The sequence below is a fragment of the Nipponia nippon genome, unplaced genomic scaffold (genome assembly GCF_047370975.1).
Source record: "Nipponia nippon isolate SJK-2023a ecotype South Korea unplaced genomic scaffold, ASM4737097v1 scaffold_7, whole genome shotgun sequence".
Classification (NCBI taxonomy): domain Eukaryota; kingdom Metazoa; phylum Chordata; class Aves; order Pelecaniformes; family Threskiornithidae; genus Nipponia; species Nipponia nippon.
In genome coordinates this window covers 11138181-11159521 of record NW_028262391.1, presented here as the reverse complement: position 1 = coordinate 11159521, position 21341 = coordinate 11138181, and the positions used below count along the sequence as shown (strand labels likewise).

The 21341-nt window shown below is 67.3% G+C and overlaps 2 protein-coding genes across 2 annotated transcripts; one reads left to right on the top strand and one right to left on the bottom strand.

Annotated features, from left to right (window-relative positions):
* Window positions 1-5655: 5655 nt before the first annotated feature.
* On the top strand, window positions 5656-8177 carry THPO (thrombopoietin). Its single transcript, XM_009468486.2, has 5 exons — window positions 5656-5907; window positions 6740-6867; window positions 6956-7042; window positions 7254-7418; window positions 7524-8177. Exons 1-5 carry the CDS (start codon window positions 5868-5870, stop codon window positions 7704-7706), a joined length of 603 nt encoding a protein of 200 aa, XP_009466761.2. The 5' UTR covers window positions 5656-5867; the 3' UTR covers window positions 7707-8177.
* A 118-nt stretch (window positions 8178-8295) lies between these two features.
* On the bottom strand, window positions 8296-10732 carry POLR2H (RNA polymerase II, I and III subunit H). The gene is made up of 5 exons (XM_087739383.1): window positions 10579-10732; window positions 10020-10103; window positions 9188-9281; window positions 8955-9038; window positions 8296-8828 (listed from the first exon to the last, which is right to left on the bottom strand). Exons 1-5 carry the CDS (start codon window positions 10649-10651, stop codon window positions 8711-8713), a joined length of 453 nt encoding a protein of 150 aa, XP_087595509.1. The 5' UTR covers window positions 10652-10732; the 3' UTR covers window positions 8296-8710.
* Window positions 10733-21341: the final 10609 nt, after the last annotated feature.

The window sequence follows — 21341 nt, the reverse complement described above, 5'->3', positions numbered from 1 at the left end:
CGGTGTAGCTAGGGAAACACGGCACAGCTGGAGCACAACAGGCCCCTGCCTCCCCAGAAGGCTCCTCCTGGGCCTCCCCGCGGCTCGGCGAGCGGCTGGGGGGGCTGCAGCCCACCGCCTCGTGCCCCCGATGCCAGCCTGCATGGGGTTGCCCACGCCTGGCTTGCCCATCCCGTTCCCTGCCCCGGTTTGGCACGTGTCCCCGTGCAGCGGGCACCTCTCCCGGGGAGGACAGTGGGACACGGGGGCTTGGCCGTGCCGGGGACCTGCCCCGTGGCAGGAGCTGGCACTGGTGTGAGGCAATGAGGAGCAGCTGGGCTTCCCCGGCGGGACGACCCGCTGGCATCGCCAGGGCTGGGACACTGCCAGGGCCCCGGGCATCCCCCAGGCATGGCCGTGCCCAACGCCCTGCTGTTCGCAAGCACGTTGTGCAAGCAGGGACCATGCCCAGCAGCATGGACCCCCTGGCCCCGTGCCCTCCCTGCTGACCCCGGCAGTGCCACTGACCTGTCCCCTCTCCTCTCTCCCGGCGTCCCTGTTGGCCCGGGATCTGGCAGCACGGTGGGCAGGGGAGGGCTGGGGTCTGCGTGGCCGTGCCAGCGTCGCCGTGCGGTGCCCGCTGCAGCGCAGCAGCGGCCCTGGGGGACGGCGGGACATGAGTCGGGCCGAGCAGGGAGGAGGCGGGCGATGGCTCCCGGCCGCCCTGCCGGTGCCAGGAATCCGATGCTGGCTCCGCGCACCCAGAGCTCGTCACAGTCTCCTGGCTCAGCCGCAGGGAAGCGGCAGGGGAAGCTCTCTCCCCTTTCCCGGGAAAAGGAAGGAGAGACAGGGAACCTGCCTGGCTGCGGCCCTCGGCATGGGGGAAACTGAGGCACAGGGTGGCAGTGTGAGGGAGAGGGGGGCTGCAAGGGTGTCCTGGCACTGCCAGACTGGGACTGGGGTGGGACGCTGGCATAGGGACTGGCAAGGCAGGAGGGTGCTGGGCATCCCTGCCTGGGGAGGGGGCATCGCCACTGCAGTGGGGCACACGGGCAGGGAGGAAACAGATGCCCCAGCCGTGCCCGGGCATCCCTCATCCACAGCCCCGCCTGCCCCTGGAAATGCCAAGGGTGCTCCCAGGCGAGGGGCAGAGGGCGGCTTGCCAGAGCCTTGGGGGTCCCTGTGCTGGTGGGGAGGGGGAGGCGCCGGCCGGGGGCGGTGCTGGGAAAGGGTCCCAGTCCTGCCAGCTGCTTCCCAGCGCCCGCACATGTGTGCCGGCGGCACCCTGCACAAAGGCAGCTCTGAGGCGCTCCGGAGCCGGGCCTGGTGCCGGCACAGTCCCAACGGGGCCACCGGCTGTGGGCAGCTGGAGCCGCACGAGGATGGAGCCGGCCGGCTGCGGGCAGCCCTGGCCACCCCGCCTGGCACCCACACCCCTCTGGCACCTCTACCCGGAGGCGGCGGCCCTGTGGGGTGCCATGCTGGCACAGCGTGGGCGGGACGCCCTGATGGTGCCCTCCAAAACAGCCCACAGCACCGCCGCAGCTTCATGGGCACGTGCCCTGCCCGGTGGCGAGGGTCCCGCGGAGTGTCCCAGTGGGCCGTGGTGCCAGGGCTGGGCCGTGCCTGGCATGGGGGCATGGCGGTGGGCCCTCGCCAGCGCTCCTGCCCCACGCAGCTCCCTATTGTCTGGCCTCATTAGCCGCTGCCTGCTCGTGGCTTTGAACATGAGCCGGGCTCGGGGCGGCAGGAAGGAGCCTCTGCTCCCTAGGGATGGGGTCGAGGCAAAACCGCATGCCCCGGCCCCGCCTTCCCACCGCCTCCCGGGCACCCCGACACCCCCTCCTCGCCCCCGTGCCAGGCATGAGCCCAGAGCCGGGAAGGCACCCCCCTCTCCAAAAAGAGCCCCCCTCGACCGGTCCGCTCCAGCACGGGGTGCGGAGAGCCATTGGCTTCCCCAAAGCTTTGTGCCGAGTGCGGCTTGCCCCGTGACTAATCCCCCCTGGCCTCGCACACACGCGGCGGGGCGGGGGGGGCTGTCGTAATGGGTGGAAATATCTCATAATTCACGTTGGACACGGGGATTACAGCCGTTCCGGCAATATTTGCACAACTGGTAGGCGGCTTGCAGGGCTGGGCCGCCCCAGACGAAGGCCAGGGGGGTCTGGGGATGGAGGGGTTTTTGGGGATGGCAGGTATGGGGAAGGGGAGGCAGCCTGGGGGGGTGATGGAGGGGGGGAAAGTGGCTGTTTTCTGTCTGTGAACACATGGATTTTATTACAGAGGGCACGATGCCGGCATGGTGGGGATGGCTGGGGCTCTCACCTTCATCCCATCCTGCTGTGGTGGGCACAGCTTGGGGAGTGGGATGGAGATCCCAAAGCAGCCTCATCTGCCAGGCCAAGCAGATCCCGGCCGTGCCCTGGGGCACCGTGCCCTCTCCCAGTGCCCCATCAACTCCATAGAGCTCCCTGCTTATAGGAACACCCAAAGGTGCTGGTGTCCCCCTGGCCCCAAACATCCCCTCCCCAAAGGCCGTGCAGGGGGACCCCGGTGGGAGGAAAGCAGGGGGCGTGTGGGGCACGGGGGGGGGGCCGTGTTTGGCATGGGGATTAGCAAGCTCCCAGAGCGATGGTGGTCTCCCCCCTCCCCACCGGACATGCAGGCAAATATTTGTGCCCAGACTTCGCAGGACAGCGAGAAGGAATTTCATTCTTGCGCCCACCTGCGGCTTGGCCGCCTGGCATTAACCCCTTCGCCGCCCCATTGGATGGAGGGAGAGGGGCGAGGTGCCCTCCCGGCACCCCCCGTGCCCCCTATCGGGGTGGGGAGCTTGGCCAAGGAGCAGGATGGGGGAAGAAGGCACAGCAGGATCTCCCTGGATGCCAGCAGGGCCACCGGCACGAGGTGCCCTGGCACAAGGCAGTGGCTGGAGGGTTTGCCCAGGGGCATCCTCTGGGCGGCACCAGGGGCTTCGTGTCAGGGTGCCGGGCACTGTATGGCCTGCCGGGAATTGGGAAAGGTGGGGGAAACCCTGCCAGCCTTCACCCCTGAGATGTGGCACCCCGGCCAAGGTGCCCCTTTGCCCAGCAGCGCCGTGGTGCCTAGCCATGACAGGCTGCCAGGGAGGAATCCAGGATGCAGAGGACATGGGAAGCGGGATTTGCCCATGGATGTTTATTGGCAATTTGCAAATGTAAAAAAAGGCCCGGAGGGGGCAGGGGACACCCAACTCCTGGGAGCTGCCCGTGCTCAGGGAGGGGGCCAGCCTGGGTAAAGGGTCCCCCCTGGCACCCCCAGAGCCCTGCTGTGCTCCTTTCCCTGGCCCTGGGGCCAGCTGGGCCCTGAGCAAACGGGGCTGTTTGCTCACGCCGGGATTAGCTGCTGTCTTTGTTCCTTTGACTTTCTCTTCCCTTTATGCCGGACCCTTTTATGGGAGCTTCAAAGGGGGCTGGAACCCCCCCCTCCCCTTCCCTGAAAGCCCAGGTTTGCTTCCCATGCCCCCCTCCCCTTGTGCCAACATCCCAGGGGTGACTACCAGGCACATCTGGGTGGCCAGCGGGGACAGCAGCTGTGCCACCCGTCCGTGGTCACCCCCCTGGCCCCCCCGCCGCCTGGCATGTCCGGCTGCCCTCAGCACCTTGGCAAAGTGGGTGCGAACGGCTGCCCCCCGCAGCGGGATTCCCGACACTTTGCACCCTGTAAGGAGAGGTGGGAAACTTGGCACCGGGATCTGGCCAGCTGCGCAGCCCCGCGGCCCCCGCCTGGCTCCCTGCCCCCTGCCAGAGCCCCGCCTGCCTCGGTCGCAGCCCCCCATGCCCCTCTGGGGTCCCTGAGCCCCACTCACTGCCCCGCTCCCCCTCCCTCCAGGGCACGCGGCATCCCTGGATTCGGGCTGGGTGGAACGGGGTGGGCCAGCCGCAGGGGTTCCCCGCCACATCCCCCTCTACCCCCTTAGCATGGGCAGCAAATGCTGGCATTGCCCTTTCCAGCAGAATACCAGGCTGCCCACGGGCACCGGCTCCCGCTGCCTGCCAGCCTCTGGCATGGCTGAGAAGGAGCATTTTGGAGTGAAGGGATGGTTTCAGGCAACTTGGGGTGCTCTGGTGCCCATTGGGGTCCAGCAGGCATCTTCCCAAGTACCAGCCACCCTCAAGTTTCCCCCGATGGGTTCATTTGCCTAATTATGAGAGCAAGCAGAGAGCGCAGGGCACCGCAGTTCTCCAGCCTGGCATCGTGAAGAGTTTTGCACCCAGGGAGGGACAGGGACCCGGGCACAGCAGGGGCTGGCGTGGGGCTGGTGGCAGGATCAGGGCCAGCACTGGCGGAAGGGCCGAGGGTGCCGGCGGGGCACGTTTGCAACTTGTCACGTCCGCAGAGACGGGGCAGGCTGTGCGGGGGAAACCCTGCGGTGTTTGACCCCGGTGCTTGTGTCTCCCGCCGCCACCAGCCGTGCCACAGGCGAGTTGGGCTGCCAGCCTTGCCCCGGAGCTGCGGCACCCACCGGACCCCCTTTCCGGGCACCCTGCGACCTGCAAGGTGGGTTGCTGGGAGCCAAGCGGGGCGCGGGGCAGGCAGAGCAGGGCTGAGGTGTTTACTCTGCCTGTTGTCAGCCGGCCAGGCGCTGCCGGGAATCGCCGGCCGCAGGGATAGGGGTGGGAGCGTGCGAGAGCAGGGGTGTGAGAAGGAAACACGCAGGCTGTGGGGAGACCAGGGGCAAGAGGATGTGGCCGGGGGGGGTCCCTCCCAAAGGGAAGCGCGTGGGGGGCTGCCCGGCCCCGGGGGTTATCTGAGCGTGCACCTCGACACCCGCCGCGGGAACTGCGCATGTGCACACGTAGGTCTAAGGGTGTGGGGTGTGTACATGTGTGCCATACGGACGCACACGTGCACATAGTATACACAGGTATGAGTGGGTGCATACCTGCCCCCTCCGAGGCTAGAGTGCCCTGGGGGGGCTGGGTCATGGCTGTGCCAGGGCCCAGCACTGGGCAGACCCCCAGCGCTTCTCCCACCCAGGGAGGGGGTGTCCATGGGTGCTTCACCTGCTCACCCAACCAATACCCCGGTGAAACAGCCCCAGGGGCCGCATGCCAGCCAGGCCCCCGTGCTCCATCACCCTCCCCAGCTCAGAGGGGTCTCCATGCTCTGCAGCCCTGCCAGGGATCTCCAGCGCCCTGAGTCACCTCTGGGTGACGGGTGCAGGGGTCGGAGCCCACCTCTGGGAGAGGGTCACTGGGTCTGGGATCCACCTCCGGGTGACGATCACCAAGGATGGGGTCCAGCTCTGGGCAAGGGTCACCAGGGTTGTGGTCCACCTCTGGGAGAGGGTCACCGGGGTTAGAGCCCACCTCTGGGTGAGGGTTTTTGGTGGCCTTTGTGCCTGGCTGCCACAGGTGGGAGCAGGACCCCAGCAGGGCTGACGGTCCCGGGACTGCCCAGCGCAGGGTCATTGATGCCATCTCTTCTGCAGGTACCAGTGCCACTTTCACCCCCTGGGCAGGCACAGCCAAGGCGCTGACCGCCGAGGTCCTGGTAGCCAAGCGCTCAGGCCAGAGGGCAGGTGAGCAGTCCCGGAGGGCGCCCGGGGACGCCCTTCCCGCTCCCCGAGCCAAGGGAGGAAGCGGCCGGAGGCAGGAAGCCGTCCCCCGGGCCCGGGGCCCCCGCTGCGATTTTGCTCGAAGGTCAGCGGCGACACAACAGGAAATCGCGCTGCCTCGCTGGGCGGCCGGGCAGGAGCCGGAGAACCGCTTCGTGCTGCCCCGGGGGTGCTCCCGGCCCCCGGCCCTCCGTCCCGGCTGGGCGGCTCGCGGAGAGCCCGCGCCACCGCCGTCCTCCATGGAAGGGGGACGGGAGCCGGGGAGCAGCCACTGGCCCCAGGGTGGAAGATGCAGGGCCGAAGCCCCCAGCTGAGCATGGAGCTGAACAGTGAGTGCGTGGCTAAAAGGGGGGATGGGAGCGAGCAGGAAGGGGCATTGCATTGGCAGCAAGCACAGTGCCCGCACAGCCCCCCACGTGGGCACCCCAAGAGATGAGCCCCACAGGCGGGCAGCAAACCCCAAGGGCAGCTCTGGTTTGGTCGGACCTGGCCGCTACCAGCATGCGAGGGCAGCCAAGCATCTCTCCGTGCCCGTCCTAGGGAAACAGGCTGCGCTGAGGGCTTTTGGGAACAGGTGTAGTGCCAAGGCAGGCAGCGAGGCAGGTGGATGCACAGAGGGCCTTTGGAGAGGAGATGCCTGTTGCCAGGATGGGCAGTCACTGGGGACAGCAGCCGCCCAGCCGAGAGGTGTCCGGGGCAGCAGCGTGCCGGCAGCGCTGGGGAAGGCAGTGCTGGCAGGCCAGCCCTCGGCCAGAGCAGCAGCGAGGAGCAGACGTATGCTGCAGGATGCTGCAGGCAGGGATTCCCCGAAGCGCACGTCACGCCCGGAGCTGCTCCTGGCACAGATCCGGAGGGCCGGCCCTGGTCCGCGCAGGGAGCGCAGCTCTGCTTCCCGCCTGCAGCCAAGCCAAAAAACTTGGCACAGTGGCCCCTCGGCACACACCAGCAGCACGGAAACCCTGGCTCTCCCCAGCGCTGACTGACCAGAGGGCAGCACCCAGCCCTCCTCAGCCCCCCCTAGACCTTCCCCTGCGCTCCCACCACGGGGCCACCAAGGCCACCAGCGGGCTAGGGCGAGGGGTTGCCATTGCATGCCTGGCCCTAGGCTGGAGCTGCACAGGGAGGGCGGCAGGGTGGCCAAGGTAACCCTGTCTCCCCCAGGACTGCTCCTCCTCACATCCTTCCTCCTGCACGTGGAAGAGGGCCGTGCCAGCCCAGCGCGGCTGGTCTGCGACACCAGACTCATCCAGAAGTACATCGGGGAGGCCAAGGACATGGAGAAGGGAGTGGTGAGGATACAGTCCCTCCCCAAAACCCAAGGCCAGGGACGGGGAGAGCTCCTGGTGTCTCACCTTGGCACCTCCTCTCCCTGTTTAGGGCCAGTGCCAGGCGCTGCCCGCGCTCAGCTGCCCCACGGTGCTGCCCTTGGTGGACTTCAACCTCCAGCAGTGGAAATCCAAATCGGTGAGAGGGGCTGGGAGGATGGTGCTGGCACCGGGGCACCCACGGGGCTGGAGAAGGAGCCCCCCGGGTTGGCACAGGCACCAGGAATGCTGAACGATGCCTGTGGGCGCACCTGGCGGCACAGGGGGGTGGAGGACCCCATCCAGACCTAGGGTGGGCAGAGGAATAAATGGGGGCCGGGAGCCAGCCCGCTCACTGCCTGCTCCCCCAGAACGAGACCAAGCGGCGAGAGATCCTCTGCGACCTGGCGCTGCTGGTGGGCGCTGTGGCGGAGGCGCAGGGCCAAGTGACCCAGGAGTGTGGGTCCAGGCAGCTGACCCAGCTTTACCAACACGCCAACTCCTTCCTCCTGCTCCTGCAGACCTTCAGCTGGGAGGTGAGACCTCCCCCACGCCAGCCAGGCCACCCTGGCGCAGCCGCCGCCTGCGCTGGGCCGGGTACGGCGGCTTTGTCACCCCCCTGTCCCACTCTTGTCCCTCAGGCAGGACCCTGGGAGCCGGGCTGCTCCCCACGCTCCACGGAGCAGACCCACGTCACCGGCATCTTCCTCACCTACCGGCAGCTGGTGCAGGGCAAGCTGCGCTTCTTCTTCCATGACCTGGCCAAGGACTTGTGCAAGGAAGGCCAGGGGGGTGGCAGAGACCCTCAGTGCAGGGCCCGGTGAGGGTGCGCACAGGGCTCAGCCCCCATCACGTGTCAGAGCAATCCTGCCGGAGGCTGAGCTGCGCTCTGGGTGCCCAGGAAGGTGCCCGCAGGGAAAGGGTTGGATCCCGCTCCTCGAGCCTTCGGCGACCGCAGACAGCAGCTACGCCCACGCGCCAGCGGGCACAGGCCCTGCTCCCGCCCAGGCAGGCCCCTCTACTGTGAATGCTTTACAATTAAAGAGCTATTTTTCTAAAGGGTTGCTTGCGTTCTCCTTTCCCCGCCGCTGTGGCAGGGGGACCGCACGCCCTCAGGGGACGTGCTCCGGGTCTCTCCCCGGTGCCCAGCTCCCTCCCACGGCAGCCGCCAGCTCTGCAGGGCAGAAGCGCTCCCACCGGAGCCCACTCGGGGACGTGAGCTACTGCTCCTCGCCCCCCTGCGCCCGCCTGCCTCTCCCCAGCCCCAGCCCCGTGCCCAGAGGGGTGGCAGAGAAGAGCCCCGTGCAGGTTTGGGCTGCCCGACCTTTGGGAAAGCGGTACAGGTCCCCTCTGCCCCGGCGCAGGCGTACCCGCTCCCTGCCAGCCTCATCCCTCAGCCAGCAGAGCCAGATCTAGAAAACACATCTCAGTTTAATCAAAAACGAGCCCGGCCTGCCTCAGGATGGCTCCTTCAGAAGCGGTCCGCAGCCCCAAGGCAGAGAGGTGGCTGTCCCAGTCCAGAGCCGGGGCCGCGCCTGCTTTTGAAGCGCAGGAAGGCAGAGGTGGGAAGCAACACCCAGCAGGCAGGACCACGGAGCACCCAGCACAGTCTCCACTCGGCCACCAGGCACCTCTCTCCATGCAGGAGGGGGCTGTGGATCCCAGCAGAAGTCCGAAAAGGCCGGGATGAGGAGGGGGACTGCTCCCTCCTCCCCAGCTCCGGCGGGGCCAGGCAGCGTGGATGCTGGGGCAGGATTTGGGGTCACAGGGCTCCTGTTTGCTCGCCAGCAGAACGTCTCTGGGGCAGCCCACGGAGGCAGGGGGTCTCCTAGAAGGCCAGCTTCTTCATCAGCAGGTAAACTCGAGAGTCCACTTCAAACCCGTGCAGGTTGTTTGCGTCTCCCTGTAGCCGCATGAGCAGCCCCCCGTAGGACACGTAGGCAGAGCTGGGGTGGGAGTAGAACAGCGGTGAGAGCAGGGAACCCCATGGGAGACCCGGGGGGGGATCCCGGTGCCTCCCCACCACCACCCCGGGGCACCGCGTCCCCCCGCTCCTGCCGACAGGCACTCACAGGCGCGTAGCTGCCTCTGTGGAGGTCTCATCCCCTTCAATCCTGTACACCTTGCCGTACATCACGTACTCGAACTGGTCTGCCCTGCGATGGGACGGTGGGAGCTCAGAGAAGAGTCAAAGCCAGGTGTTCCCCCAGCTGAGCGTCCTTTGGGAGAAGGCACCTCGCAGCCCCTCAGCACTTCACCTTTTCCCTCATCCACCCCCGCGTGGGTCCCGGCTGGGCCCCCGTACCTGGACGGCCTGTCATCCGTGGGGTTATACTCGCCATCATCCAGGGTGCCATCTTCGTACAAGGTGCTGGCGATGACCAGGCGGAATTTGTCCCCTGGGAGGAAAGGGCAGAGGAGTGGTGAGACGGCCAGGGGTGCAGCCAGAGCAGCAGCGGCCACTGCAGATTGGGGGGTGGTGGCAAGGAGCTGCCCTGGCGGGTTTAGCACAAAGCCCCGTCCCTGTGTTCAGTCCTCCAACAGGATTGCGGGGAACAAGGAAAAGATCACACTGGGCCCTCCGTCTCCCCACTCCTCATGGACACTGGTCACCACCATGGAGGAGACCAGTGCCACCAAGACACCGCTGCTGGTGTTTCCATGGGACACAGCAAGAGATTAGCTGGGGGAGTCCCCGAGGGCTTGGCTGGGCCCTGGGCAGGTATGTGAGACCCCGCAGCACCAGGTCCAGCCCTTCTGTGCTTCGTTTAGGGCAAGGCTCTCTTTTTCACCCATTTAGTATATTTAGCCACAGAAGCTCATTTCAAAGTGTCTCCCTTAAAGCTGGGCTGCCACCAGCTGAGGCAGTTTCACTAGACGGCATCTCTGGGGAACGGACCAGAGATAAGCACAAACAAATCTCACAGTGAGACGAGGCAGAATCCAGCTCAGCCCCAACACAGCGAGAGCGCCCAGCACCTCCTATCACCTGGGGACTGCACAGGGGCCCAAGAAAGTCTGAGACAGCTCCTTCCTTTTTCATAGCAAACTCGGCCTCCCTCCTCCAACCATCAGCGTGTGCCTCTCTAACCTCACCTCACCCCAGCCCACTCTGGACTAACAGCCCGATAGCTTACCGAGGTCCACGGGGTAGATCTGGATGTTCACATCCAGGATAAGGTCCATCTTGAAGGACTCGCTCTCACAGTGCAGGCGGGACACTGGAGACAGTGGCAGAGTCAGGACGAAGGACAGAGAAGACCCTCAGGGGCTGGGTGGGAGCAGGGTCCCAGGGCCAGGCCATTGCTGTCCCCACCCCGGACTGGCACCCGACCTATTCGGGGGAAGGGGTGCACAGGGCTCGGGGATGGCTGCCAGAGCCTGGGAGCAGCCTGAGGCGTGCGCGGCCAGGGACAGGGGCACGGTAGGCTGAGAAACAGAGCGTGCGGGGGCCGTGGGCGCACAGGCCGGGCTGGGGAAGCGGGGCGCACCAGGGCACGGCAACACACGGAGGGGTCGGTGCCAGACGATGGCGAGGGGACGGGGCACAGGGGCCACCACCGGCGGGAAGGGCAGAGACCGGGACAGACGGGGGGGGGGGGGGGCAGGCCGGGCTGAGGGAGGGCACAGGGCCCCGGCCTGAGGCGCCGCAGGCCCGGGCGTGCGGGCGGGGAGGCGGCGCGGAGCCCCACTCACCGCGGTCAAACTTCTTTCCCTCGGGGTCGATGTCCTTCACGTCGAAGATGTCCTCGAAGAGGATCCCGGCCATGGCGGCGGCTCCGCGTCCCGCTCCCGCCCGGCGCCCGCCGATGACGCGGCCTCACTTCCGCCGCGCGCCGCCAGGCAGGCGCCCTTCCGCCGCAGGGCGGAAGTAGACTCAGCGTGGGCGGGGCTCTGCTGCCGGCCGGCGGCGGGTGTCCGCGCGGCCCTAGTGCCCGCCCGTCCCGGTCCCCTCGGTGGGCCTGCGGGCGGGGGACGCTGCGCCGCGCCGTGCAGCGCCGAGCACCCGGGCCGCGGCGGATTCCCGGCTGGGTCAATGGGCTGGCACCCCCGGAGCAGGGGCTGGCGGGGGCACTGCGGCGGGGGGGCGCTGCGATTGCGGGGGGGCATTGCAAAGGGGGGGCGGTGAGATGGGAGGGGGGCATTGCAGCGGGGTGGGGGCGCACTGCAAGCGGGGCTGTGTTGCAATGGGGGGCATTGCATTGAGGGTGCATTGCAATTGGGGGCATTGCAATGGGGGTGCGTAGCATTGGGAGGGTGCATTGCAATGGGGGGTGCACAGCAGTGGGGGGCATTGCAAGGGGGGCCTATTGCATTGGGGGGCATTGCAATGCGGGGCATTGCATTGGGGGTGCATTGCATTGGGGTGCATTGCAATGGGGGGTGTATGGCATTGGGGGGTGCATTGCAACGGGAACGTATTGCAATGGGGGGCGTATTGCAATGGGGGTGCATTGCATTGGGGTTCGTTGCAATGGGGAGCATTGCAAGGGGGGGTGACTGGTATTGGGGGGTGCCTTGCAACGGAGGGGCATTGCAAGGGGGAGCACTGCAATGGGGGGGCATTGCAATGGGGGGTGCACAGCAGTGGGGGTGCATCGCGGGGGCGGGCGCTGCAGAGGGCGGTGCACCGCAATGGGGGGCTGGCGGGGCCCCTGGCGCGGCCGCCCTGCTGTGAGCTGGCCCCGGAGGGTCCCGCAGAGCCCGTCACGGGGGGGCTCATGCTCTTGGACCCCTCTGGGGGTGGCGGTGACGCCGGGGGGCCCCGGCCCGGGCGGCCGGGTGCCGGCAGAGGGAGCTGCGGGGCCGCGGATGGGACGGCATCACCCACGGCCACGGGCGGGTCCCGGCCCGGAGCCGCCCCAGCCAGCGGCCCCCGCCTGGGGAGGTCCGGGCGTCCCCCCCGGGGGCCTCCCCCCACCCCCGAGGCGTGGGACGGAGGGGCTTCACCCGCCCCCCCCCGCGGCCACAGCTGGTCATCAGTGTCATGAGCTGCGCGGACTCAACCAGCGGCGGGGCCGGGGAGCTGCAGCCCCCGCCGACTCCTTCCCCCCTCCCACGCCAGCCCCGTGGGGGAGGGACGGGCGAGGGCCATCACCCGTGGCCTGCCGATGAACCGTGAGGGGAGCGGGGGGGTCCGGCAGGGCCGGGGGTGGCTCACACGTCGGGGCGCAGCGGGGTGCTCGCACGCCTGGCATCTGCTCGGGAGCCGCCGGCGCAGGGTCGAGAGTTCAGCCCCGGCCCCCCAGTGCCACCGCCGGCCTGCCTCAGCCGGTTTGTCCCTGGCTCGGGTGATTCGTGGCGGCAGGGTCCCTGCGCCCTGTTTGGGCAGGGGGTGCCCGCCCGGACGTGTCACCGAGGGGGCCGGCACGGAGGTGGGTGGCAGGGGCAGGTGCCGCGGTGTGACAGGGACTGGGGAAGGCGGGTGGCACGGAACCGTGTGCCTGGCACACGGCTCCTGGGGACCACGAGGCCGTGAGCGGGGACATCTATGTGACACGGGTCCCCGTGCGTGGCCCCGGTGCCTGCAGCGAGGTGGCTGCATGGGGACACAGCCCACACTGTCCCCAGGAGCCGGACATCTCCGGGACGTGGCTCGGGGTGGTACCCGGAGCCGAGGTGCCCCCAGCATCCACGCTGGGATGCCCGTCACAATATGTCTGTGGTACCCAGACCCACCCCGGTGTGACCTCTCCACCGCAGCGCAGGCAGCAGGATGGGGCGGGGTGGTGACACGCAGCGGGGACGCTGGCGTGACGGGGGGTGCTGGCCCATTGCGGTGGGCACACGGGCGGTTCACGGCGGGGTCACCCTGCCGCGGTGGCACTCGGCGGGGACAGCCTTAATGCGCTGGGACGTAACCTCGGCTCCTTCTAATCATCGTCTGGGTGGGTGACCCAGTGCTCCCTGCGCCCTCCCTGGCATCCTGCACCCCGGGGTGCCCCTGCCCACCGGGGGGGTGCGGGGCTGGGCTGCGGGGGGCCTGGGCACCCCTGCGTGGGGGGCTGCGGGGGGCACCCGGGGCTGTGCGCATTGCCAGGGGGTGGCAGCAACACACCGAGCATGGCAAGGCACCCCCAAACCCCAGCCAGGCTCACCAGTCTGACCAGTTGCCCTCCTCCAGCATCCCCAGGATGCCACGCTGGAGGGATGCGACCCACCAGGTGGGGGACAGCCGGCTGGGGCAGGGTGGTGTTGGGCCCAGGGCTGGTTTTGGGTGCCAGCCCCCACCGTACTCAGGGGTACCTGCTGGGAGCCCGGTGCGATTCAGGCTGGGGCGCCCTGGCACGGCTGTGCCCCCTGCTCGGGTGCTCTCAGGGCCACTGCAGGGTGACACAAAGGCTTAACCCATGGCTTATCCCAGCCGGCTGGCCCTGCCTGCCCCTGCTGAGACCTGGCACGCTCGGTGCAGGCCAGCAAGCAGCCGGGGCCATGCTCACCAGCCGGCAAGGCAGCCCCCCAGGGATGCTGCTGCCCGCGGCCCCTGCCAGCCGGCAGCACCGTCTGTCTCCCTGCCCTTGCGGGACCGGGGCACAGCTGAGCCCCGACCCTGGGCACAGGCGGGCACGGCCCCGCAGGAGGGTCATGGGCACGCAGCCACCCGTGGGGCCAGCTGGTGGAGGGCGTGGGGGGGCAGCTTTCCAGGTGCCCCCCAGATGCCACGGGGCCGGGGTGGCAGCAGGAGCCTGGCACGGCCCCGAGCCCGCAGGGGCTGGCTGTGCGGCATGGCCACGCTGCCAAGCCCCCTCCTCGGCCCCGCGCCCAGGCAGCCCTTGGGGCAGGATCGGCCAAGGGAGGGTGGCCATGGTGTAAATCTGGCCAGAATTGGCAGAGGACAGGGCTCCCTGCTTTTCCCTGCACCACATCCCCATCTGCCCTGGCTCTGCCCGCGTGCCTGCTGCCTCGCCAACCCCGTGCCATGCTGTACTATGCCGTGCCGTGCCGTGCCGTGCTACAGGAGCATGCATGGGCAGAGGAACCCATGTGCCCAGCTAATGCCAGCCCTGTGCTGCCGGGGGGTGAGCAGATGGTGCCGGGGTGGGTGCTGGTGGGTGCTGGGGGGGGTCGGCACTGCCTTCGGTGCTGTTGCCTCGGGAGCACCTGTTTGCCAACCAGGTGCCTGGCGTCGCCTCCTTATCTGGGATTAAACAAACCCTCCCCAGAGCCGGCGCCAGATGCTGCTCCTGTGCCCGTGAGACCAGCCCTCCCCCACCCCAGGGCTCCCCCGTGCCTGCTGCCCCCCTCCATGCTGGGCGGGGGGGGGGGGGCACCCAAGCCATGAGTTCCTGGGGGTGAAGAGCCCCCCAAAAGCTGACCCCAGGCTGCCCTTGCTCTGGTTGTGCCATAGCCCTCGGGCTCTCTGTGCATTGGGGCGGCCGGGGCAGGCGTACCCAGCGCAGGGAGCACCCAGCCAGTGCCCCCAAAGCAGGGCACAGGGTGGCACTGTCTCTGCCCCTGCCTTGGGGCACCCCCAAAACATCCCAGAGCAAAATGGGATCCACTGGGAGGGTCCCCCTGTCCTGCCGTGGCCAGGGAGGTGCCCGTGCCCCCAGCGTGGTGAATCCTGGCAGCCCCGGTGCCTGCGGTGCCAGGCTTCCCGAGCGGGGTGCAGCCCCCCTCCCTCGTTAGCCGCTTGGCTGTTATCTCCCGCCGATAAATTATACAACACAAGCATGCCTTTGAAACGCGGCCAGGCCTCCATCCGGTGGGGCGGCCTTTGGGGGCCCGACATCAGCTATTTGTGGGCTGCCTTTGCTGTGGAGGGGGACGGGGACAGGGGACGTGATTTTGGGCACTGCCCGGGCAAGGGGGTGCTGGGGACGGGCTCCTGGGCTGCGATACGGACCCGAGGGCAGAAGCAGAGGAGCAGTGGGGCTGGGAAACCTGCCTGCATCCCTGCCTGCACTCCGTGCCCATACCCACTGCTTGCAACACTGCCTGTACTGCCACACATCCCTGCCTGCATTCCTACCCATACCTCTTGCCTGCACCCATACCCCTTGCCTGCACCCATGCCTCTGCCTGCACCCCTTGCTCACACCCCCGGTTTGGGGTGCGGGGTGGCAGCGGTGCCCAGGCTGCCGACCGGTGCTTCAGAGGCGGCGGCAGCCCCTGTTATCTGCCGGCACAAAGGAGCCGAAACGTGGCTGCCGTTATGGGAGCAAACAAGGGCAGGGTGAGGCCGGGAGGGTGGGTAGCCACCGGCACCTGCGGGCACCCTCCCCAGTGGCATCGCTGCAGGTGGCAGGACGAGGGGCAGGGTGGCACCATCCTCATGCCCAGGGATGGGGGTCTCCCCCATGCACCCCGATGCTGGGGAGCCGAGGCCGTGTGGGGTTGCCCAGGGCAGTGCTGCCTGCCGGTGCGTGTTGTACACGCGTGTGCACACGTGTGCTCTCCCGTTGGCTCTGCGGGTGCCCTCATGGGGTGCAGCAATGGGGCGCGGTGGCCTTGGGGTGCCCATCCCTGCACCCTGCTGGGTTGGTTCCCACCTGGGCTGGGGGTCAGGCAGGAAGAGACCAAGCCGAAATTAAGCTGTTAATGAGCCCGTCTGTCACCAGGCCACCAATTACCAGGCTGGGAATGAGGAGATGATGGAGCGTGGCATGGCTGGGGGAGGGGAGCAGGATGCCAGGGTCCCCAGCATGGGGGTGGCTGGGGGGGTGTCACCGTGTTTCAACAGCTTCCCCATCACCACTGGCCCCCAGGGACCATCAGCCACATCCCGCAGGGTCGGGGACAGAGGGGACAATGTGGCCACAGCCATGGCAGAAGCTGCAGGGGGCTCCGGGAAGGGATTAGCCCCTTCCCCCCCTGCTGAGGCCCTGGGTGAAAAAATAAGCTTCTGGGGAAATAAACCCCAGCCACTGTCCCTGGCTGGCACAGGGGGTGTCACCAGTGTCATGAGCTGGCTGTTCTCTGCACACGGGGCATGGAGGGGCACGGGCCTACCGGGAGCGGAGACAACGGCTGTACCCCAGGAATGCTCCCAGACCCTCTGGATGCTCCCGGCCCTGGGAAGGGGTCCAGCAAGGAAGGGGGCTTACAACCCCCCCCCCCATTGCCCTGCTCAAGGCTGCTGTGGTGCATGGCAGAGGCCCCTGTCCCCGTCCCCATCCCTGTCCCCAGCCGGGATGGGCCAGGGTGGCCAAATTCCTCTGGGCTGACGCTGACGTCGTTTTTTCCGCGACACCTCTTGGGAGCAGGGCCGGGTGCCCGGCCGGGCTGGCGGAGGGACAGGCCATCTCCCCCAGCTGTCATCACGCCCGCCTGTCCCCGCGATGGCCCTTAGTGGCACCCGGCCCCGGGAGGGACCTGGGAGCTGCTGGAGACGGGGTTGGGAGCGTGCAGGAGTGGGTCCCTGCTCCTCCGCGGTGGCGAGGGGCTCCGTGCCGGGCACCGGCAGCGTCCAGCAGCTGCCTGCCATGCCCTGGCCAGACCCACTGAGCCAAACCCGGTTGAGCTGGAGGGCGGGCTAGGATTAGAGCTGGGGGATTTTGCTGGGCTCCAAATTAATTTAACAGCTTTGGAAGACAAACAGATTAGGGAGCTGTGGGGATCGGGGCAAGGATCAGCTAAATTGGAAGCAGAGGCAGGCGGCAGTGTCCTGCCCAAATCCCCACCCCAGCCCCGTGCCTCCATGGGGTCCCTGTGGTCCCCTCCCGTGGCCAAGCCAGTGTCAGGGCTGGTTGGGGCAGGCTCTTCCCTCCAGCCCGGGTCTTGGCCTCACGTCAGCAGCCTCGGGGCGTTGCTGCCTTCCCCTTCCCTTTCCCTGCCCGTCCCTTTCCCGCTCTCCGTGCCCCTCTCCCTGCCCTCCCCTTCCCCAGCACCCTGCATCCCCACCCACATCCCGGCCGCGTCCCCTTGCACCTCTCTTCACGTGCCATGAAGCTGCTGCCGAAATAAGTGATGCCGAAATAAGCTTCCTCCCAGGGCCCCATAAATCTCAGCAAAGCACCAAGTCGGGAGGACAATCCTGCAGCCCCCTTTGCTGGCGGGGTGCTGTGCCGGGTCCCTGCGTGTGTCCCCCCCCGGCGCCCCAGGAGGGTTTGGGGTTGCATTGCCACCCCAATAGCATTGGGTCCCCGGGGAAGCCCCGCTCGCTGAAGATCGGATTGCCAGTAATGAACAACATCTGGGCATGGGGGCTGGGGACAGAGGGGACAGAGGGGACAGAGGGGCAGCCCTGTCCCACTCCAGCAGCCAGGCACATCTCTGGGGATGCTGGGCAGCGCCAGACCAGTGAAAGCACTGGGACCTTCACTGCCCGTTTTGGGGTGACATCCCCACGGGAGGACCCCCAGCACCACTTGTGACCCGAGCCTGGCAGGTCTCAGCTGGGCTTTGGCAGTGCAGCGGGGAGAGAGGGCCGGACCGGGGCGGCCTGGGGGTCCCCGAGGAGGAGGGGGCCGTGGCGAGGAAGGCCGGGTGTGGGGGACAGCCTCCTGCTGCTGCAGCCCCCCCGGCGCCCCTGGCCCCCTCCCGCTGCCGCTTCCTGCGCAGGCAGCCCGGGGAGGTGATGAAAGCAGCCCCAGCAGATGTTTCTGGCTTGTTTTCATCTCATTAACCGTTTCCTCTTTTATTATGGGATAAATTATTAATTGTTCGTCATGAGGAAGAAAGGAAAGAGAAATCCTGACGGAGACCCCTCAGGCCCTGGGGAGGGCAGCAGGCGGGGGCTGGCACAGCCCGGGGCAAGGGGAGGGCAGAGAGGATGTGGGGTCCCTGGGGTGGAGGCAGCCCCTTGTGGTGCCACCAACCCCCAGGTTTCCCCCCCAAAAAAGAGGGGCGATGTGCAGGAGGAGCTCAGGGAGTGGGGCCAGGGTGGGCTGCATGGGGGGCTGCCTGGCACCTGGCCTCTGTCAGCAGCCGGTGGAAGTAACCCGGGCAGACAGGGAGACAGCAGGGCTGGGCACAGGACCCAGACTGCCGGGCACCCATCTGCAAGCCCCCCACCCAGAGACCCCCCAACCCCTTCTCCCTGCCCTCTCCAGCCCCTGCGGGCTGAGAATGGACATGCTTGCTGCACCTCCTGGCCAAGGCACGGGGCTCAGGCTCAGGCTCAGCCCCAGCCCTGCTGCCCCCCTCACAGCTCCCCGGCCCCTGCCCCCCTGAAATATTCATGGCCCGCAATGACGAGTTAATTTAATTGCCCTGATGAGGAGATGAATAATTTACGCTCTTTGCGAGCAGGTCGGGAGACATCATTAGCGGCTGATCTCAGATCAGGGAGGGGAAGCGGCCGAGCCCCCACCCTGCTGCTCGGGGACACCAGGTGGGCCACAGGGACCCAAAAACATCCCCATCCTGGTGTCCCGTGGCCGGGTGGCATGTGGTGAGGGCCAGGTCACCAAGCCGCCCCTGCCCATCCTATGACACCTGGCACCGTGGGGCGGGAAGGTGGCCCCAGCCCGGCGTGTCGTGGCTCTCCCGGTCCCGGGGTCCCGGCGGGCTCCGAGGCGCAGCCTCCCTCCATCCCCGTTGTCGCCGCTTTGGTCCGCAGCCAGCAGCAATGGCTGGGATGCAATACGGCTGGGAGAAGGGGCCGGCGCGCTCTGGATTCCTGAGATAACGGGGACAGGCGGGACAGGGACTTTTATTTACATTTTTTCCTTGAAATTTTGGCCTCTCTCTGGTGAGACCCCATCTGGCTGCCGCAAAGATAAGAGGGGCTGGCAAGGGGGCTGTTGGGGGTCAGGATGTGTTTCAGGGGGCTTACTCCCCCTCGAGCCCTGATGCTCACCCTGGTCCATGCACCCCACGAGAGCGGGGGGCACGGCCAAGTGGCGAGGGGGGGCTCAGGGCTGGCTCCTTCCCCATTAAAATCCATGTTTCTTCCTCTTCACTGGTGCGATGGGGACCTTGGGGGCCTGATCCACCCCCTCCCCTCACCCCCACAGCTCAGGGGGAAGCCGTGTCTCCTGCTGGCGCGGCCCCCGCCTTGGTGGAGAAGGCAAAGCCCAGGGTAACGCTGTTATGGTGGCCACAGCAGGAAATTTCGGGCCAGAGGCCGTGGCTGCAGCCAGCCGCCCGGTAATGCCTGGATTTCCTCCTAGCGCTGCCTGGCGTTGGGCTGGTGGGGAGGGCTGGGGCACGGGGGCTGCCCGGCCACAGCACCCTGTCCCCCGGCAGGAACAGCCCCGGCTGCCCCACGGCCCTGGGGGGCACAGCTGAGCCCCGTGGGGGTCCGGCGCTCCGGCAGTGCTGGGGGTCCCAGGCTGTGCCCCTCTCGCAGCGCTGGGAGCATCGCTGTCCCAGGGAGGGATGGGGGAGAGGGGCTGCTGTGACTCCTGCACCTGAAGCCCCCAGGGGTCCTGTCCCCGCTGTCACCCCCCGCGCAGGGCTGGCCCCCACGGGGTCACCCGGGAGAGGCTCCCTGGGAGGTCCGGCATGGCTGGGGCAGGGGGGCAGAGCCGGGACCCACCACAGCCACCCCAGGTGCCAGAGCCAGCTGGGTGGGTGCACAGGGGCATGCCCGCACCCCACACAGGCGTGCAGCCACGCACACCCATTTGCACACGCAGACATTCACATATACACCCCCCTACATGCAGCACCGACGTCCCACACGCACTCACAGACACAAACACGCACTCCTTCATGTGCTCAGACACGCGCAGACAGGCTCACACGCGTGCAAGGACCTCTATGTTTGCACACACGTGCACATATGCATACATGCAGACACCTATACATGTACACAAACGCATGCAGATGTACACATCAGCAGACATGTAAGTGTGCACACGTATGCACTCACGCACTTGCAGGCATCCACGCAGCCCCTTGTGAGTGCACACACATAAATGCCCAAGCATGCACATACGTGTACATGCTGCACGCTCACCTGTGTGTGTGCACACACTTGTGCACATGCACACACCCGTGCAGTCCCCCGTGCACATGCACACACCCCTATAAGTGCGTACACACCCCTATAAGTGCACACACACGAACGCACACGAACTCACACGCACACACATGTATATACAGACACAGTCTCCCGCTCCTGCCCGCACACGTGTGCTGCCTGCCCGGGGTGCCGGCGGGTGCTCCTCACGCAGCCGCTGCCCCCCCGGCCACCCTCCGGAGTTTAAGAGCAAGGAGGAATTTTAAATGCATTGACCCCTGACCCGGCCCTGCCTGTGAGGGGAAGCCAGACCCCGGGCTGCCCGCAGCCGGATGGGGCCGGGGGGGCTGCAGGGGATGTCGAGCCCTCGAAGCCCGTGGCGGGCAAGGGGGAGCACCCTGCCTCACCCCCCCTTTTCCTGCACCCCTTGTGCCTGCTGCCTCAGGGAGCACCGACAAGGGTCACCCCAAAACCTTGGGGATGCCACACTGGGGGGGTCTGTGGGGCGGGATGCCCCCGCCATGCCCTCTGCAAGGGGTCCCGGGCCCCCTACCCCGCTCCTGCCCCGCTCCTGGCATCCCCACCTCCTGTGCGGAGGGGCTGTGGTGATGGCGGTGTAATTAAAAACGCAATTAAGCGCTGCCACTTAGCAGAAAAGTCATACAGTTTGGGGATAATTATCTGACAATATAACAAGTTGCCCAACATTAATCAGGCTCTGATCTGCTCCAGCAGCTGCGCTCCCCGCTCCGGCCGCTCCCTTAATGGCATCCTTCAGGAGACAGCAATAAATCAGGCCCTTACGGGGGGGCCCTGGGGGCAGCACGCTGTCCCCTGCCTGCATTTGGGGGTTTTTGGGGTGCCAAAGTAGCACCCTCCCTGCTGAGCCCTGGGGTGTTCCTCTCCTGCCTGTGGGTGCCGAGAGCTGTCTGGGGCCGTGGGACTGGTCCCAGGGGATCAGCCGTCACCCCAAGTCGGGGGGCTCATGGGGCACCCCTGAAAGGAGTCCTCCTAGGGGGGATGGCCGTGCCTGGGGGAGATGCCCTCCGCTGGGAGTTGCCCACTGTTCTCCACCAAGGGACACCCAGCACCCCCCTGCCCTCCCCGGGGACGAGGCTGGCGAAGGGTCCCCAGGTGGCTGGAGGTGTGGGGTGGGGGTGCACCGGCTCCCAAGGCCATCAGTGATGCAGGGAATTAATGAGTCTTTATGGCTTGTATTTGCCGGTGTTAATGAAGCCCTCACGCTGGAACAATATTAGCTCTGGAGCAGAGGTGGGTCCTCCCATCACATCCCCCCGGCATTGCCCCGGGACCATCCCTGCACCGGGGCAGCCCCAGCTGTTGCCCCATCCTCGTTGCCCTCCCAGTGCCAAGCCCCAGCTCGGATGCCGAGGGGTCCCGTGCCGGGGGGACCCCTCGGTACCACATCTCCCTGGCCTGGAGATGGGCCCTTTTGCCCCCCTTCCCCAAATTTGCTGCCACAGCCAACATGGTAGCACAGCCTGCTTTGCAGCTGGATCCTCCCACGCTTCTTTCCCGCAGCCGCGGGCTCTGCCTGTCCCTGTCCCCATCCCTGTCCCAGCCTGCCCGTTTCCGGGGGGAATGCGGC

Excerpts from the sequence above, each read along its gene's own strand:
- THPO (XM_009468486.2), top strand. The coding sequence starts at position 5,868 with ATGCAGGGCCGAAGCCCCCAGCTGAGCATGGAGCTGAACA. Across the intron at positions 5,908-6,739 it reads GCTGAGCATGGAGCTGAACA|GACTGCTCCTCCTCACATCC; the intron begins GTGAGTGCGTGG and ends TGTCTCCCCCAG. Across the intron at positions 7,043-7,253 it reads AGCAGTGGAAATCCAAATCG|AACGAGACCAAGCGGCGAGA; the intron begins GTGAGAGGGGCT and ends CTGCTCCCCCAG.
- POLR2H (XM_087739383.1), bottom strand. The coding sequence starts at position 10,651 with ATGGCCGGGATCCTCTTCGAGGACATCTTCGACGTGAAGGACATCGAC. Across the intron at positions 9,039-9,187 it reads ACGGATGACAGGCCGTCCAG|GGCAGACCAGTTCGAGTACG; the intron begins GTACGGGGGCCC and ends GTCCCATCGCAG. Across the intron at positions 8,829-8,954 it reads ACAGAGGCAGCTACGCGCCT|CTCTGCCTACGTGTCCTACG; the intron begins GTGAGTGCCTGT and ends CTCCCACCCCAG.